The sequence below is a fragment of the Malaclemys terrapin genome, chromosome 2 (genome assembly GCF_027887155.1).
Source record: "Malaclemys terrapin pileata isolate rMalTer1 chromosome 2, rMalTer1.hap1, whole genome shotgun sequence".
Lineage (NCBI taxonomy): Eukaryota > Metazoa > Chordata > Testudines > Emydidae > Malaclemys > Malaclemys terrapin.
Genome location: NC_071506.1, coordinates 197,217,278 through 197,236,906, shown reverse-complemented (window position 1 = coordinate 197,236,906; position 19,629 = coordinate 197,217,278). Strand labels below are relative to the sequence as shown.

Genomic DNA, 19,629 nt, shown 5'->3' with positions numbered 1-19,629 from the left:
GTGGTCAAGGCAGTGCAAGTGTAGACACTGCACAGCCTATGTCGACCCTAAGAACTGCCTATGTCGACCCTCCAATGGCTGTCCCACAATGTGTGGAAGCAGAGAAAAGAACTGACAGAAGGGAACTGCAATGCATGATGGTTGTTAGCAAGAGTCAGGCTTCGTTAGCAAGAGACAGTCTTTGTTAGCAAGAGTCAAGCTAGCTGTGACCCTGATAACCCTGATAACGCGAGATTTGTAGAAGCGAGGATTGTGTGAGGATTGTGTGAGACGGGTGAGAAAGAGCTGTGTAAGAAGTCATTGTGACCTCAGTATAGATAAGGTGTAGAAGACCTTGTGTAGATAAGGTATAGAAACTAATTGTATGTAGGCAAGAGTCAAAACAAGTAAGGAAATGAGATATCAAGATGGCCTATGTATAAACAAAATGCAGCTGTCCCTCATTATTTCTGTAATGAAAGGTATAAATGCTTGCTGTAATTAGTTACCAGAGAGAGACCTGCTTAGCTCTCTCCCTCTGCACATGTGAGAGTTAATAAAGCCTCTGACTTGCTGTACCTAACAAAATAGTGAGAACTCAGTTTTTCTCTGACAATTTGGGGACTCGTCCGGGATGGCAACGCCCACTGAGGCAACGGCAGCTGCTACGGATCGTTCCCCTTCGAACCCCATGGCGCCACAATAGAGGTAAGAGACCTTTTGAAATCTCTATTGGGGTGTCGGAGGAGGACTGTCCGTGGGGCCGTCTGCCCCTGTTGGGCTCACGCCATCCAAACTTATTGACTGTGCAGCAAGGTCAGATGCTGAGCGGCGTAATAGGGGAATTGTTTGCCGCCCCCTGTAAGCATATGCTAGGTGCATAGGGTTTGCACCTGTATTGAGGAGTTGTTACTGCCTCAAGAGGGGTTTTTACCGCCTCAAGTGATGCATCAAGGTACTTGGGAATAGTACCTGGAGGTACTCAGGAGTAGTACCTGGTATAAGGCCTTGGTATGTTGGGGTGTGTGTGTGTGTGTGTGTGTACACAGTGTGAATTGAGTGTTACCGGAAGACGCCCAGAGTACTCTGCGAAGTCTTTTGGCTCGTGACCAGAACTACTCTAACGCAAGCCCGGTAACTAGAGGATCTTTTAGGAGATCCGACCCATGTAGGTTGACTCGGCCTGGCATCGTCCGGCGAGGAGGCTACCTGGGTCTAGGAGTGTGTGCACCCATCTTCCCTCCCCTTTTCCTCTCTGTGTGAGCCACTGACAGTCTGACCATCTCACTGGATGCAACAGAGTAAGCAGCGCTTTCTCTCTGAGATTAGCCGACGCTCTTTGCTGAAGGGAGGTGTAGGGGGTCATGGCTATCCTCGTTAGTCACTCCTGTGTGAATACCCTGTAGGGAGAGATCCTTAGTTTATGAGCCGCTAGCGCGGACAGGGCATCCTTCCCCTTTGAGTGTGTGATTGGAAAATGGGTGGGGGACAGTCTAAGTCTTCCCTTTCACCCCCTAAGGGTACCCCAGCTTATTTCATGTACGTACATTATGGCCCGAAAACCTGCAGGTATTTAGATTATTGGAATCTTTACACGCGTGCAAATCCATCTAAACAATGTCCACAGGAAGGTACCTTTGATTTAGACAAACTTAAATACCTTAAAGAAACTCTGGCTTCACCAAAAGCCTCTGATACACAGTGGGAGCAATTTGTCTGTTGGTGGGAGGAAGCAACAAAGAGACTCCACGAGTCTCGAGTGCGGAGTCTAAAGGACTCCCAGGAAAAGTTAAAAGCCCAAGTGCAACATTTACAGCTTAAATGCAAGGCATCCATCTGTCTACCCCCTAGAGCGATTCCTTCTGCTCCTGTGTATCCTAATCCCGTTCAAGCAATTCCTTCTGCTCCCCTTTATCCCCAATTAGTTAGATCTGACAGTGAGGAGGAAACTGCTGAGGATATTTTAGATTTCTTCAGTAACATTCAGCAGCAGCAGCCCGTGCTGCCTCCTCCCCCTGCACAGCATGGGTCTGCTAACGAATCTCACCCGGCAGTGCCAGTTTCACCACCGCATGTATCAGCTGCACACATTGTTCTCTCTTCCCCTGGGAGAGAAGCCTCCTCTTCACCACAAAGAGGTGATTCTGAGCCTCCCAGTAGCTCCCCTGATTCCAATCCCTCTGAGGAAAGTACCCGTTATCTTACTAGAAGTGTGGCACATGCACTCCAGGTTCCTTTAAGAGGCCTGGAACTATTTCTCAAATGCGTACTTTTCTTGGCATGACTGGGTACTGTAGACAATGGATTTTAGGCTATGCAACAATGATTAAACCCTTACAGGATCTGACTAAGTCAGGTACCCCTGAGCCTCTTCCTTGGTCTCCAGAGGCTGAACAAGCTTTTGTTGCTATCAAGCAAAGTCTGTCCAGTGCACCAGCCCTGGGACTTCCTGATTATGCTAAACCATTCACTCTTTTCTGTCATGAGTGTAATGGGTTTGCTTTGGCTGTATTAACGCAAAAGCACGGAGACAAACACCGTCCCATTGCTTATTACAGTACTGCGCTAGACGCTGTGGCAGCTGGATTTCCCCCTTGCCTGCGTGCTGTAGCTGCAGCAGCTCTTGCTGTTCAGGTATCTGAATCTATTGTCTTAGGATCTCCTTTGATTGTTGCTGTCCCTCATGCTGTGGCTGCTCTCTTGTTAAAATCTAAGACACCGCATCTATCCACTTCTCGTCTTACAAAATATGAGCTTGTCTTGTTGTCTTCATCTCATATTACTTTGGCTCGTTGCCCTGTTCTAAATCCTGCCTCCTTGCTGCCTGGGCCCGAAGATGGAGACCCACATGACTGTGTGTCTGTGACATCGGTTCTCTCTAGTCCAAGAGATGATTTACTAGATGTGCCTTTGCAAAATCCTGATCTTATTTACTTTGTAGATGGTTCGTGCTTGCGAGATTCTAAGGGCAAATTGGTTGCTAGTTATGCTGTGTGTTCTGCACATGCTGTTATTGAAAGTGCTTTCCTTCCTTCTGTGTTCTCTGCTCAAGTGGCCGAACTTGTAGCTTTAACTCGAGCCTGCATTCTCGCTCAGGATCAAGCAGTTACAATCTATACAGACTCTCGTTATGCTTTTGGAGTGGTACATGATTATGGGTTGCTCTGGAAGTATAGAGGTTTTCTTACATCCACTGGTTCTCCTATTAAGAACAGTCTGTATGTCTCTGCTCTTTTAGATGCTCTTTTATTGCCCAAAGCTATAGCTGTCGTGAAATGTACAGCTCACCAGACCCCTCATGATGAAGTTACCCGTGGAAATGCTTTGGCAGACTCTGCAGCCAAAGCAGCGGCCCTTTCTGCACCTCAGGCTGAATATACTTGTGCTTTGATTGAACAGCCTCCACTAGCCTCCCTTGAGGATCTGGCCAAGATCCAGGAAGCAGCACCGGCAGCTGAGAAACGTTTATGGAGTGCTAATGGCTGTATTCTACACCCTGATCATCTTTGGCATGCCCCAGCTGGTCGCCTGGTTGCACCGAAGATGCTAATGCCCTATCTTGCTCGTGTATACCACGGAATGGCTCACGTGAGCAAAGGGGGGATGGTTGCTGCAGTTAACCGAGATTGGTGTGCATTCGGGTTCCCAGTCATTGCACATCACTACTGTCAACAATGTGTGATTTGTCAGCAGCATAACATTGGTAAAGCTGTTAAAGTTAGGCAGGCAGCTCCCCCTCCCCCTTGGGGACCTTTTGTAAATATTCAGATTGATTTTATTCAACTGTCTAAATGTTGTGGCTATGAATATGTATTGGTTTTGGTGGATGTATTTTCAAATTGGGTTGAAGCTTTTCCCTGCAGGAAAGCAGATGCCAGGACTGTTGTGAAACTTCTGCTTAAAGATTTTGTACCACGATTTGGCATCCCTGTGAGTATCAACAGTGACCGTGGAACTCATTTTACTGGACAGATTGTAAAGGAGTTATGTGCAGCTTTGCAGACTCAACACAACCTTCACTGTCCCCACCATCCGCAGTCTGCTGGGACAGTGGAACGCCAGAATGGAATTCTGAAAAATAAACTGGCCAAGATTTGTGCTGAAACAAACTTGAAGTGGCCAGATGCCCTTCCTCTGGCACTAATGAGTATGAGGGCCACTCCCAATCGAAAGACTGGACTCAGCCCTCATGAGATTCTGACAGGGCGCCCGATGAGACTACCAACTGCGCCCCCACTGACCCTAGCTCAGATGGACATTCATTTAATGGATGACACAATGCTTAAGTATTGTCAGGCACTAATGAAATGTGTTAAGTCTTTCTATACACAGGTGAAAGAAGCACTACCCAAGGATCCTGTGCAGCCCTGCCACTCGCTGGAACCAGGAGACTGGGTCTACATAAAGGTCCATCAGCGAAAGACTGCCCTGGCTCCACGCTGGAAAGGTCCTTTCCAAGTCCTGCTAACTACCAACACTGCTGTGAAGTGCCAAGGACTGCCCACCTGGACCCATGCTTCGCACTGCAAAAAGACCCCTCCGCCTGGAGAGGATTCTCCAGCTGCTAATCAGCCTATTTCTCCTGCTAACTCTGCTGTGCCTCCTGGACAGCAGGGAAAGAGGACAAGGTGAAGTGCTAGTAACCTCTCCCTTGTCCACTGACAGATCTACTGTGCCTTTGAATTCTTTTACAGGAATCACACCAGTACAGGGTGAAGTGCTAGTAACCTCTCCCCGGTATTATGGTGAATCACAACTGCTTTTGAAGAAGAAAAGAAGAAACACTCGCTCTGCTGAAACCACCAAAGTCCAGAACTTTCTAACTACAAAAGACATTAAGAACTGGCCCTGGTGGAAGAAACGAAGTATTGTTTATTGGCAAGGAGGGAACTGTGGGGAACGTTCCTGGGAATGTGGGGTCCAGTGGTGGGGTGGATTCTTTCCAGGATCAGGGCTTTGTGCTTATGGACAGGTACCTTCAGGATGCACTGCCCTCCCTAATTGGCTTTCAGATGATGAATATCAAAAACGCCTTGCCACTACAAAGACTACACCTACCACTAGTCCCTTGACCCTTGCCACCACCACTGTAACTTATCCAGATACAAACAGTACTACACATTCCAATGATGAGAAATTGGGCCAACTAGAGAAGGCCATAGGCCTTGTTTCTGGAGCACAACTAACCCAGGTACAGGCTGGAGTTGGTGAGTTACATGTTATCTCCGCCCTTAGTTCTATGACCCAGAAGTTACTGACAGAGATGGTATTGAATATCACTGAGGCTGGGAAGGCATTGCAGTGGGATCTAGCATGCTCAGAGATTCAGGATTTCTTGAATGACCAGCTAATGGCCATTCGGAATGATCTAGAGCACCAGGCTTGGCCCACTGCCCTTACAGACACATCAGGAGTGCCATCTGACCTGTGGCCATGGAGACATACTTGGAAACTTTCTGGGTGGAAGTGTGGACGTTCTCAGTGCTCCTTCCAAGCATATGGACCGGTACAGGGGGTGTGGGCTCCCACATACCGTATCCTGCCGGGTCCATGGGGAGGATGCATATGGGATTGGGTAATTCATCGAGACATCTGGGAAATTAGACCACCTGGTATGCCCAATCGATTCTTAGTTAGTGCTCCTAGGATTACACCTGACATTTGGATGGGGTTAGGTAACCTGTGGATATTCTGGCCATTAGAACCCCCACAGCTTCAGTGTACACGTAAACTGAAGCCAGGAGAAGTTGTCACTGTCTATGACTACGTTTGCTGGGAGGGTAGGGGACAAGGAACTACCCTGACAGGACACTTACTCTTCCAAGCTAATGATAGCTGTGTGTATGTTAATGACACCATATCACAAGACATACATTTTAATCTCACTACCACTGCAGGCAATCATATCATTTACTGGCCTGCAGATAGAGTTTTTCAAGTAGCCCTTAGGTTCCAGATACCCTTTAATTGGACTAGTTTACTATCTGATAGATTTCAAAATTTGCTTTCATTGTTACCTGAGATTCAGAAAATCTCTGAAGTACAAGGGCAAATTCACATGCTTCAAAATGTATATCAAGTAGAAAAGTATGCCTTTCACACTGCTTATAGAGTATCTACCTTATGTACTAAATATGATGTATTGTGCTTTATGACAAAGGCTGTACAACAACCCCATTATAGTATTGCTATGGGAATGTTATTGCTTGTATTGTTATTAGTTAGTTTAGGATTATGTTATTGTTGTTGTAAAAGACGTAATAATAGTAATACCTTTCATGTTCATGCTAATCATGCATTATCATTGCATCCAATCAAAACCCCTAAGGTTGAAGCATCTAATTTAGAATCTGAAGTCCAGGACTTGATGCAAATAGAGATTTGAGAATGTTTGTTGTACTAGAAGTACAAAAGGGGGGGGGGTTGTGGAAGCAGAGAAAAGAACTGACAGAAGGGAACTGCAATGCATGATGGTTGTTAGCAAGAGTCAGGCTTCGTTAGCAAGAGACAGTCCTTGTTAGCAAGAGTCAAGCTAGCTGTGACCCTGATAACCCTGATAACGCGAGATTTGTAGAAGCGAGGATTGTGTGAGGATTGTGTGAGACGGGTGAGAAAGAGCTGTGTAAGAAGTCATTGTGACCTCAGTATAGATAAGGTGTAGAAGACCTTGTGTAGATAAGGTATAGAAACTAATTGTATGTAGGCAAGAGTCAAAACAAGTAAGGAAATGAGATATCAAGATGGCCTATGTATAAACAAAATGCAGCTGTCCCTCATTATTTCTGTAATGAAAGGTATAAATGCTTGCTGTAATTAGTTACCAGAGAGAGACCTGCTTAGCTCTCTCCCTCTGCACATGTGAGAGTTAATAAAGCCTCTGACTTGCTGTACCTAACAAAATAGTGAGAACTCAGTTTTTCTCCGACAAATGCCTGACAGTGACTGCTCTGGTCACAACTGTGAACTCCACTGCCCAGGGTCATAGAGACCAAAGACACCCATTCCCTTTAAAACATCTGTGTATTTTTGAAATACCTTTTCCTTATTACCCAGTGTGGTGAGCACCCCTGGCTGCTCTCCCTTGTCTACACAACTGCCCAACCTCCTGTGCTGACTACGTACTCTAGACATGCTCCTGCCTACCAATGGATCTCCTGGACTTTTCGGGAGAAGAGCTGTGTAAGCATAGATATGGACCAGCTGTAGAAATGTGGGCATCTATGAAAAGATTGCACAGGGGATGATTTACAACAGGGATCAGCGGCAGTGCTGCGTGAAAGCAAAGGAACTGCTCTAGCCACACCACAAGGCCAGGGAGGCCTACAGTCAGTCTGCTGTTGAGCTGCAGTCCTGCTGCTTTTACAACAAGCTGCATTCCATATTTGGTGGAGACCCCACCAGCACCCTGCAGATCACCATGGATACCTCGGTGGATCCAGAGACAGAGATCCCTGCTGTGAACTGGGAGGAGGAGGAGGAACACACAGTGGGGGCGGGGAAAAGGCTCCAGCTATGCTTTGAGCCAGGAGTCATTGTCGAGGTTTAGCTGCATAGCCAGTCCCACCAGCTAAGCATGGACGAGTGTGTGCACGCATTCTTCCTTAAAAAGTTTAAATATGAAGATGGCGCCCAGTCCAACCCTAAGTTAGCAGGAGACAGGTATCTGTTTTCACTATTTTATTCGTATGAGAAGAGGTAGGGGTGCAACAACAGAGGTAGATTTATCTGTTTATCAGTCCCCTGTAGTTGTGTGTGTGTGGGGGGGGATGTATATATAGATGTCCCTTGTATCCTCCTGAGCAATCTCTATGAAACTTTCATGGAGGAACTCTGCAACCCTTTCCCAAAGGTTTCTGGGGATGGCTGCCTTATTTCTTCCTCCATGATAGACCTCTTGCCCATATCACTTCCCAATGACTTTAGCAGGCACCATTGCAGTACACAGACGAGTGGCACACAGGTCCAGGTGGCTTTGGGATGCCAGAAGCAGCTGTGCTCTCTGTGCCTTTGCGAGCCTCAGGAGTGAGACAGCTGCTAAAACCATTGCCTCTGTGGAAACTAATGCCAATATTCAGTGCCATTGGCTTGTACTTGTACCCAGAAAAACAGGAGCCAAAATTTTATTCTTTTATGCAACTGAAGAATTCGCCCCTCTGCCAGGCCATACTTATCATGCTATGCGGAGGCGTGCCAAAGCTGAAGTGCCAATAAGCATGTCTGATTTAAAACTTTTATGGGAATAAGAGAGGGGAATTCTGAAACTTATCTTTCACTTTCCATTGGGACTGTAAGTACAACGAAACAGCTGTCTATCTGTAGCTGCTGCCATTGCAGCATTGAAAGGCGCTTCCCACCACATGCACAGAATGCCTGACACTGAGGAGGAAGAAGTGGACTGGGGGGAAGAGAGGGGGAATATGCTCAATGGGATCGTGCAAGCCAGCATTGCATCAGACCTCAAATAGAGGGCTTGGAGGGTGAATATAGCAGACAGCCCAGAGAAGGAAAAAGCAGATAGCAGAAAGGCCCAGGAGTCCCAGTAGGAAAAGGAGAAAGAGAGATGCACTAGGACATAATGATGCTTCTCCAGCAGCAAACACAAATGCTAAAGGGCTCTTGTTGACCAACAGTCATGTGCTCCCCACCCTTTCCAATCCACGGAGAATTCCATTTCAGCAGCTCCCTACATCCCCCAGCTTTTCACATGGCATTGTGGGCAGCATTCCTAGTCCTACCATTCCATGCCAGGGACAATAAGGAAAACCACAGCTTCACATACACTGACCTGTGAAAACAACAGCTGGTGTACGTTTGGCAGAAATTGACTGAAATGGACTCAAATGTAATCTAACATGTTAATTTTAATGTTCTGTTAATTTATTTGCGTTTGCACTGAATTTTTTTTTAATCACACATTATTCTTTGCACTGTTGTTACACAATACATTTTTATTTTTTGGAAACAATTTCATCTTTATTACTTTATAACATACACACTGGAATGCCTAGCACTATCAAAAGCACACGTTAATTGTAATTGAACAGGATCACAGAACTCATAGGTTCAGTGCAAAATACATTGCAATAATCATGTGTACAGCAAGCACCACATAATTCTTAAGTTTATGAATATCACACTGTCTGTTAATGAATGTACACCAAGCACTAGCCAATTCCTAACAACCCATACATTTCAGAGCCACAGAGCACAGTCCACCACACCACATTACTATGGCTGACGTTAAAGTGCTTTTTCAAGGTCTCCCTCAGCAGCATTGTTCTGCATTGAGCTCTTCTAATGGTTCTGGTGTCCGGCTGTTCAAAGTCAGCAGGCAGCTGCTCCACTTCCACCCGGGGCGGCAACTTTTTCCCCTTTTCCTCACAGATGTTTTGTAGGACACAACAGGCAGCTATAAACATTGGGATATTTTTCTCACTGAGATCTAACCTAGTGAGTAAACAACCCCAGCATCCCTTCATTCTATCAAAAGTATATTCAATCTGCTGAGCTGGTAGGGGCTGTTGAGGTGGCCAGTGTATGGCTTCATGCGCCCGAGGAACAAGGGGTAGGCTAGGTCACCCAGGATCACTATTGGCATTTCCATATTGCCATTGTTAATTCACCAGTCAGGAAAGAATGTCCTGGCTTGCAGCTTTCTGAACAGTCCTTAAAACTGCAAGCATCATGTACCTTCCCTGGCCAGCCCACATTGAAATCAGTGAAGCATCCTGGGTGATCCACCAGCACTTGCATAACCATAGAAAAGTAGCCCTTTCTGTTGATGTACTCTGTGGCATGGTGGGCTGGTGCCAAAATAAGGATATGCATGTCATCTATCGCCCCACTGAAGTCCAGGAGTCCCACAGCTGCAAATCCATCCACAATGCCCTGCACATTGCCAAGAGTGATAGTCCTGCATGACAATGCCTCCCACTGTGGATTTTCCAACTCCAAAATGATTTCCCACTGACCGGTAGAAATCCAGCATTTACAAATCAAGGAGGAGAAGGAAGTCAACCTAGTGTTTTAATGTAAAAACAAACATAGGAAAGAGGATAGACAAGTCACAATGGAGATCAGCATGACAAGAGAACTAGGGCACAAGACAAGGACCAAAATGTAGCAGCTCCTCAATTTTGTGCCATGAGACAGGACAGTCTATTCTCACCTGTTCTCTCCCATTCATTCTCATGGCATCCTATCTTGGCATATAACCAGGAAAAAAAAAATCACAAGAGATACTGCCATTCTATATTTGCCTCATAGCTCCTTTGAAAAAAAATGTTTTGTTTCATGTATGGTTTTCTTTTGTAGTTGTTGTTGATTGGTTACTTTAAGCAGCTGGCTGCATATTCTGTGTTAAAGTTAGTTGTCAGCCTTTATCTCTTTGCTATGATTTGACCGACTAGAATTTAATTAACCTTGAAAAAACACCACCATATTAAGCTGAGCATCAGACTTTTTTGCTATTCAACAATCTCCTAACCCAAAATCACATAAATAAACAAAATTGCAAAATGATGCAGAGCAGCACAGCTATTACATAAGGTCAAATGCAGGAGAAAGAACAATTCTAAGTAATAACAACATAACAGCAAATGAGAACATTCCAATCTGCCTGCTCCAGGCCTCTCCTTCATCTCCCATCACTAGCAAACTGAGTACACAAACTGTTCGATCAGGTTCAAACACCTGGCACGTGGAGTATTAACAGGGTCGGGTTGCAGTGCTCATCTGTCTGCAATTGGTTAATTAGCACTACCTATGGCCTAATTTCACAGTCTATTAAATGTCTTACCTTGGCTTTCACACAAAAAAATAATCACACAGAATATAACAGGCAGATATGATGGTAGCCACATTGCTGATGAGACATAATGACAGTACAAGCAGGTACCTCCTCCTTGCTTTGAGCCTTCCAAAGGACACCTTCCTGCACCTACATTCATATTTTTATATTATATTGATTGATATATGCCTGCCATACACTCACTCCTTTTTATGTGTAACCCAGTGATCAGTGTGTGTTATGTGTCCCCTCTGTGCTGACCTGCAGCAGGTGAGAGCCTGTTACACTCCCAAGCTCTTTCGCTCAAGCTGCAACTGCTTATGTTGTTATCTTTGGTGGTTCCCAGTTCCATCTGCAGGGTGACAGCCGAGATGGCAGCCATCACATATGCATGACCTTTTTTCTAGACACTCCCTTGATCCATTTAAAAAAATATAATTAGCAGCACAGACTACGTCATTGCCCCCCTTTTCCCAATAATTAACATATATACTTACTGTAGTTGAGCCAGCTCCCTACAGATGTAGAGAAAGTTGTCCTTTCTCATTTGGAAGTCCTGCAGCTATGGCTTGTTGTCTTCAGTCCCAGGAACCATCCTGTCATACTAGTCTGTGGTTAGAGTCCAGACCCAAAAGCAGTACTGGCAAAATTAGGCTTCCACTAGTTCACATTGCCAAACAGGCTGTGGGGTTTGAATGGAGCCTCTCTCACTGAGCTGTAGTGTAAGTTCCACGAACTGTAGGTCTTGGTTTCTGAATCTCCACATGTACTGCCACATCACCTTCCAGCGTTCCTCCTCAACCACATAGAGTGTTCAGTGATTACTTTTCAGGATCTTCCAGAAAAAGGTCACTGAGCAAAGACTGAACTCTGGGCATTCAACCTGGCCTCCATGCTGAGAATATGCTGTGCAACCTAGGGAGCTTGATGGCTCCTCCCACAATTCCTTTGGGCTCCCCAAAGGCGTTTCCAAATCTCCCACCAGCCACTGCTTCAGGGAACTGTACCAAGGACAGGTACCCAGAGGGTTGTGTGCCTTCAATGTCTGACTAGAATTCTGTGCATGGATGTGGGACAGAACTGCACCTGAAATGGGATAGCTAGTGTGGACACACTGAACCAATGTTGAACTAGCACAACCCCACTGCTTCAGTTCACAATGGAATAATTCTCCAGAACAGACACACCCATAGACATTTGAACAAGTGAGTGGGTAGCACCTAATTAAGAAAAGGGAAGTTCTGAGCCCTTTATGGAGGTTTTGCTAGCACTAAGAGTATTAGTTCCATAAAGACTATCTTTAACTGTGGTTTAGCAATGCTTTTCTCTTCTTGAAGATAATATACATTCACTGTGCCAATAAAGATGAGAGGTTTTAATATAAGTCTAGGGAAATCCACTGCTATAGCAGAGAAGCTGTGTGGTCTAGTGCACAGAGTACACCGCTAGCAGGTAGGAAGCCTGAGTTCTAGTCCCAGGTTTCTCATTAACTCGCTATAGAACCTTTGCCAGGTCATTCATGACAAACTTTAGCTGCCTGAAATTAGGCACCTAAATAAAAGTGGCCTGATTTCAAAGATGGTGATTACCTGCAGCTCCCAATAGTTTCAGTGCTTAGTACCTTTTGAAAAAAATCAGGCTTCCTTTATTTGGGTTCCTAAATATGGCTTTAGATGCCTAATTTAGGCACTTAGGGTAACATCCTGGTCCCACTGAAATCAATGGGGCCTTTAATTTTCAAAATTTTGGTTTAAACGTCTGCACTTCAGTTCCACCCCCATGCCCTCAATCCATAAAATAGGGGTTAATGATACAAACTTTTGTAAAAGGTTTTGAGCTCTATGGATGAAAAGCAATATACAAATGCCAGCCATTATTTACTATTAGCATCAGGTGAAGGACTATATGATACAGACAGTAGGTTTGCGTTTACTGGATCCCTTATTTTAGCTGAAGACGTGAATGTTACTAACACATAAAAAATCCCAGTTGCATTTCAGCATCTAAATTTCACAACACATCTGTTGTGTCACTGGTAAGGAAACTGCATGGATCTGGTCACTTTTAGCAGAAAGTCACTCATCTCTGTGTTATTACACTAGCTACAAGAGGAGGAGCTGAATTAAATAGGATTACACACGATATGTGCGGGGCACCATTTCAGATTTTGGTGTGTGTGTATGTGGGGGGAGGGGCAATTTTAATTGTGATTCCAGGGGCTACTTGGGCACCTGAAAACTTAGATACAGTGCTCCTGTCAGTTAATTTCTAATTCCTATATAAAGAAATAAAAATATACCAGCACTAATTAAAGCCATATTTTAAATTTATATGTAAATTTAGAACAATCAGGAGATAATACAGAAAAATATTCCTAATCCCAAACCTTGAAGTTTCAGTTTTGGAGGCTTAACACAGATATCAGAAAACACAAGTTTGATATTTTGTATAGAATCATAGAAGATTAGGGTTGGAAGAGACCTCAGGAGGTCATCGTCCAACCCCCTGCTCAAAGCAGGACCAACACCAACTAAATCATCCCAGCCAGGGCTTTGTACACTATCTTTAGTAGAGAGAAATAAAAATAAATAAAATCTGCTTACTTTCTCTAACCACAGCACACCCTGTGTTACTGCCATTATCTCCTCTATTTTAGTCAATTGTTTTTCACTCCACTAAAAACACATTTACTTAATTTTAACATATGTGATTAAGTTAGTTTCTCTTTTATTAAGAACGGGAATTCATTTTTCTAATTGTTTTGGTGTTTATGTTTACCAATCACAATCATGTATGTGACACACTAACATTTCACTCCATCATTACTATTATTATCAGACTTGGAACCACATTTATTTTCGTACACATTTTAAGTTATTTTACAGATACAATTTGAAAATAAACAACCTTTATCTGCACAGAGATTAAAGTTATGTGTTTAGCTAATATTTTTTTGGAAACTGCTAAGGTGAGTACAAGCTAAATTTAGATTGTAGTGGGATAGTATTATTTGATTGTACCACTTTAAATAATGACAAAGCACAATATGGTAATAAAGGTAATAATGATAATTACGCCAGCTAGGCCAAGTTATGCATTTTAGAACTCACTACTCAAAGAATTAAATTTAAGCATAAGAGTGAAATAAAATTATGAAATGCACAGACCAGTCAAAAAAATAAAACAGCACTCTAATCCTTAACGCACTTTGAAAGAATAAAATTACAGAGAATATATGTGCATTTTGAGAGGAAGTACCAAGCAGTAACAACAATAATAATACATGGGTGTGTATGAGAGAGAAAGAGAGTTGGGGGAGTGTGTATGGGAGAGAGTGTGTCAGTGCGCTGTCTCTTTAAGCCGAGCATGCAGGAGCCTGAACGCTTGTTCAGTACAGCAGCAGCTGCAGCACCCACTCTTGAGCCAGAGGGAGCAGCAAAGCCTGGCTCCCTGTCCTGCCACCCCAGTTCAGCAGAGACTACGTGGGTGGGGGGAGGAGGATACTGTGACATCAGCCTTTGCCTGGTGCTGCACAGCAGATCAGGAGGCAGGCTCCCAATCTGGAGCAGATTGGCCAGCAGCGGCTCCATGTCAGTGCAGAGGTAGGGGCGGCATTGTGATTACAGATGGCAGAAGGACAGGGCGGGGTGGGGGGAGAGAGGAGGAGCAGCAGCATCTTCCCTCCAGCTTCAAACTTCACCCAAATGTGACTCAAAACTCAGGGGAGGGGGGCAGATATCATCCCCCCCCACCTCCGCCCTCCCTAAATGGCATCCCTAGGTATTTTTTATAGATCAGTATGCACATTTTATTTTCCCCAATTCCATTTACTATTGAAGTGATACCTGAGGATTTGAAGCAGGGTAGTGGAAGAAGAGGTTTATCAGTAGATTGGATTCTAATGTACAACACCTGGAATGCTGTAACATCATAGCTGCATTAGCATTAGATACTTGCCCTAGGATTATTCATTTCTCCCAGCAGGAACCTCTAGAGGGAACACTTTGTTAAGCCATATTGCAGATGACTGATTTTAGATAATATATTTTTGAAGTTTAGCATATGGAAAATGTTTTATTGGAGAACTGAGAAGTGGAGCTGCAAGAGTTTTAAGGCAAAGGTGAACATACACAAGGTGGGTGAGATAATAGCTTTTTTTGTACCAGTGTCTGTTGGCAAGAGAGACAAGCTTTCGAGCTTACACGGAACTCTTCTTCAGATCTGGGTTTGGCTTTGGTAGATCTCTAGCCTGGCAGTACTTGCAGGGACGGCTTTAGGCCAATTCCACCAATTCCCCCGAATCGGGCCCCGCACCAAGTGGCAGGGCCACCCAGAGTGGAGGGCAAGTGGCAGAGAATCCCTTCCCTGGCTAGAGGCGCCTTTTTAATTTTTACTCACCCAGCGGCGCTCCAGGACTTTGGCGGCGGGTCCTTCAGTGCCGCCGAAGACCCAGAGCGAGTGAAGGACCTGCCTCCAAAGACTAGGAGCATGGCCCGGTGAGTACAAGCCCCATGTGTTTTTTTTACATGTTTTTTTTTTTTTAGTCATCCCTGTCGGGGCCCTGTCAAAACTGTTCGAATCGGGCCCTGCACTTCCTAAAGCCGGCCCTGAGTACTTGGACTCATAATTTTCCACTAGTGCAGCTCCAATGGCGGATGCTATTGTGCAGGGATTTTTAACTCCAGGTCATCTAACCATAATAGGTTTTAAGTAGGTTTAGCCAACATAGTGGTAAAAATAACTGTGTCCTGTCCACTCTACATCCTCCGCTGTTGTTACCTGGCTACACTGATAGAGATTATAAACCTGATTTTTCTTACTGTAGACAAGGCCAAAGCAAGCAGTGACGGAGGAATTTAAATCTAAAATTTTATTTTGACTGCATATGTATAGCAACTACTTCAATAACAGCACCATATTAGCTCCTACAAAAAACATAACCGAGCCCCTTGGGCAGATGTAATATTTTCTATCCCTATACAGGATACTAACTTTGATGCCTTTTCCTATACAGATACTGTGGCTGAGGGAACTATAACCCTGAATTTCGTCTTACGAGATGTCAGTTTTCAAGGATACAGGTTTGAACACAGGCTTTTGTTTGTTTGTTTGTTTGTTTTTTGCATTTATTAACAAAGGGCCAAATTGTATAGCCCTTCGTTAGGCAATATCTTATGTTTACCCTATGGAGTCATCTTGTGGGACAAAGAAACATGAGCAGATTAAATTCCAGTAATTTCACATCTATTTGGGTAGCCTCTTTCCATTTTCCAATAGTTTATCAATTAGACATACTGTATTTTTCTGAATACATTGGTTACAAATACAGTACTGGAAATGAAACAATAACTTGACTAGACCCAAGCTGAGAAGCTATCAAAACAGATGGGGCATGTCATGGGATAGAATGAAATTGAACACCACTTGTTTGGTTTGAAAAAAAAAAATATTTTTTTTTGGCCCAAGTCATCCCTATTGCTTAGGGCCATGGAGAAGATTCAAGCTGGGTAGAACAACCCTGAGGACAGAGAAGGAGGAGTGCCACCTCTATGCCATTGACTCCATCTGCTGGGGACTCTGTAGAAGACACTCCAAGTGAATCAGGTTCTGTTGATTTCAGGGGTGGGGACAGGAATGAAGCCAAGGGCCTGTTGTTTTCTGGATTATCGTCCAGGGTTGTTCCTGCAGTGGGAGAAGGTAATGCTATAATCAGTATTGTCACCTATGGAGTTCCCTCAGCTGCTACTGTGCAGCCATAGATAGCTCAACTGAGGGAAGCATGGGGCCAAATGCTCAGTTGGTGCACCCACAGTCTTAGCTCCATGGAACTGTGACAAAGTACACCCGCTGAGGATATGCCCCAGGGTTCCTGTTACAGCATTTGCTATCAGACAGGAAGCCACAGCAGCAGCATGAAGAGATAGTTCCGGTTGCTTCCATGAATCTGGGGGATCTTCATCTCACAGAGTCCCAGGAACCATAGGATCGGGAGGTCATGTCCCCAACCCACCCTACCTCTATAGGGCCCCTCCTATCCAAGGCAACAATTTCAGGAAACTTCTTCAGACCAACCAGATGGGGTTTCCAGGGTCCTTGCCACCCTCCCACAGGTTTCTCTGCAGGAGGGGAAGAGCTAGGCTTGTAGCAGGAAGTTGAATAAAGCAAGCAGTCCTTTAGAACAAAACATTACACATGCTGTATAACACCCAGAAACAATCCAGTCTCATGTGGCAACAGTAAGTCATTCTGTAAGGGGCAAATAACTCGCTGAAGAAACCATCTTTCATTGCTGCTTTGCCTTCCTGCTTTGAGAGATCTCTAATTTCCATCAGTTGTTAATTGGCAAATTCTCATTAAAGGCTTGCAGTCACTGGTTTCCAAAAAAACCAACCCTGTATGAGCCTTCGACAAAGGACAAAATACTATGGAAACTAAGTCTGTGCTTATGTGGGTGGCTGAATAACCTAACAAGCTGTGACACCTGGACTAAGATCAGGAACTAGAATTTTAGAATTTTTCTCCCCTTTTAACTGGAAATTCAATAATTTCATGAATTTGGACTTGTTCTCTGGTTTGCAGATATGAAAACAATAAGCCTTGACATATGCACTATTAAGAGCACAGCTTCAGTGAAATTAAATCATGGAATCAAATCAAGATTAAAGCATTTTTGTGTTTATCTGAAATGGCTTTTAAATCTTTTGAATGCAAGCCTAACAGGAAATGCTAACTTTTATAATAGGTCCCTGAACAATATAATTATGTAAGAGGAGGAGTTCCACAGATATATTGTGTTAACCTACCTAATTACGTCATCTTTAGTGAGCTATATATAGAAACCCTTCAAATATTCCAGAATCTTTCAGCTGATTGATTATATATACTGACTCATAGGTTATCTCCCATAATTAATTTTTCCCAAATCTGAACATATATTTCCAGAATTAGATATACAAGCATGTGGAAAACAGCTCATCCTGTACAATTTGTGTTACCCAGGAGTTACTTTAGAATCCCTGTGCCATACAAAAACAGCTTCTGATTGTAAATAAGCAGTCTGAGATGCCATTTTAATGGAGTAAATGGAACAGAAAATGCTTTTGGACCAGCTCCTCTCCTGGTGTAAATTGTCATAGCTCCACTGACTTCTAGATTCTCTCTTTCATGTATAATAACAAGTAAAGAAAAAAGTATAAAATTGTATTGGGAAAGGAAAGAATGTGTGCTACTCACTCTGTATGATATTCCCATCTCCACTTTCCGCATAGCCCTGCCCCCTGGTGGGCAGACTGATTTCTTACATTTAAAAGTGCCCTACACAGAAAATAGAATCATAACTACAAACACCACAGGCTCAACCAAGATCCTGCAAATGAACAGCTGTCAAATTTGACGGGGGGTTAAAACTGGGCTCTGGATCCACGTATAAATGTAAGACAGAGCAGATAATGGGTTAAGTGTGCTTGGCTCAATAGAAATTTTTTTACTGAATTTAAACAAGTTAGATATATTTAACTATGGCCTGCACTCTTTAAGCATATATAGTTATACTCTATTTAGAAAACATGAATGGCGTTCTACTGCTAACAGTTTCTTTGTTCCAGGAACTTCTTCCAAGGTAACTCCAATCACCATAATATGTTTCTTCTTTCACTGTTTTTTTTCTTAGGAGGCCTAACATCAAGATGCAATCATCTAAGTTTCCCTGTTTTTCTTCACAATTTTTATACTATGACTACTTGTGTTTACAATTTGTCACATTTAAAAATGGGCCTGATCCAACATCCTAAAGCTGAACACACCTGGAGTTTGAAAAAGTTTGTATGTAGATCCAAATACTGCAACTGGCCCTTATCTCGATTACTAGATGAACTATATCTGAAGAACTTCAAACTCTAAGAAATTTCAGATGTGAATCTTACAGTCCGGGCCCATCTCTAGTTATACTAAAAACAGAAAATTGGAACAGCGTGATGTAGACTGCCAGACTGTGTAAACTATCCTGAAATAACTCATGATGATTCATTTGAATAATCCTCTCTCACCTTTGTCAGACAGTGTTTATGAAGCCTTATTAAAAGTAAACCACACAGAAGATTTCACAGAATGATATTTGCCCATCACAAATGATATTTTCAATTGCTTTCAGCTCATTAAAGTCTAGAAATCCCCATTCTATTTTGTGTGTTGAGTGTCTGAAATTTCTGCTGCAGGATTAATCCCTTTCCCCCCTCTTTTCTATTAAATGCTGTTGATTTCATACCATGATGAAAAAAGCTCTGGGTTTAGGCCGTAGAAAAATTCTGCTCATGCATTCCTAAAGCCCTAGAACCAGAGGCAGAGAAGTGCTCCCTCTTTATTTTTGTTATAGCTGATTGAATTTTGACTGCTCAGGTCCTGGTAGCCTTTCACTTTTCTAAGTGTGATCTCTTTTTTTATTAATCTATGATTTTTTTTATTGAAAAATGAATTATCTGAAGTAGAACAGAGGCGATTTCACTTGTAGTCAGAAATCCCTAATCCTCCCTGCTCTGGTGCTAGAGCTGACAAAGGGACAGAGACCTTGTGCTTCCTCTATTCAGTATAGCTGCTGGGAATCAACTTTGACCCCTGATATAGGCTACGGTATCCCTATAGTTGCCCTCACTTGTATCCTGGCTGCAATGGCACCCAGGAACATTCTCAGCCTCTCCTTCTCCAGTTTACAGCATACAAATCCAGCCCTTTTTAGTACCCCTGTGCTCTGATCTCATTTGGAGGTCTTCCTGCAGTGGCGATATGCCCTATGAGGGGGTACTCCTGGTCTCACTTAGCAGGCATAAAGGGATCCAAGGACAGAAGAATTCCCTTCTAAATGCCTT

At 43.7% G+C, this 19,629-nt stretch overlaps 1 protein-coding gene across 5 annotated transcripts; it reads left to right on the top strand.

Moving 5' to 3' along the window:
• The first annotated feature begins 13,940 nt into the window (after window positions 1-13,940).
• LOC128832255 (uncharacterized) lies at window positions 13,941-18,946 on the top strand. Of its 5 annotated transcripts, none has more exons than XR_008443942.1 (4): window positions 13,941-14,903; window positions 15,783-15,849; window positions 16,235-16,465; window positions 18,438-18,946. XR_008443942.1 is itself a non-coding variant. In XM_054019496.1 (4 exons), the coding sequence occupies exons 1-4, from the start codon at window positions 14,052-14,054 to the stop codon at window positions 18,556-18,558; spliced, it is 636 nt and encodes a 211-aa protein (XP_053875471.1). In that variant the 5' UTR covers window positions 13,941-14,051; the 3' UTR covers window positions 18,559-18,946. The 5 variants fall into 5 exon arrangements, 2 of the variants coding, with proteins under 2 accessions (XP_053875471.1, XP_053875472.1); XM_054019496.1 differs by having other exon boundaries at window positions 13,941-14,370; window positions 16,235-16,363; XR_008443941.1 differs by lacking the exon at window positions 16,235-16,465.
• The last annotated feature ends 683 nt before the right edge of the window (window positions 18,947-19,629 follow it).

Bases quoted from the DNA above. Each gene is read 5' to 3' on its own strand.
- LOC128832255 (XM_054019496.1), top strand. From the start codon at position 14,052: ATGGGTGTGTATGAGAGAGAAAGAGAGTTGGGGGAGTGTGTATGGGAG. The intron at 14,371-15,782 runs GTAGGGGCGGCA...TTTCCTATACAG, and splicing joins GGCTCCATGTCAGTGCAGAG to ATACTGTGGCTGAGGGAACT. The intron at 16,364-18,437 runs GTGAATCAGGTT...TTTTTTTCTTAG, and splicing joins CTCTGTAGAAGACACTCCAA to GAGGCCTAACATCAAGATGC.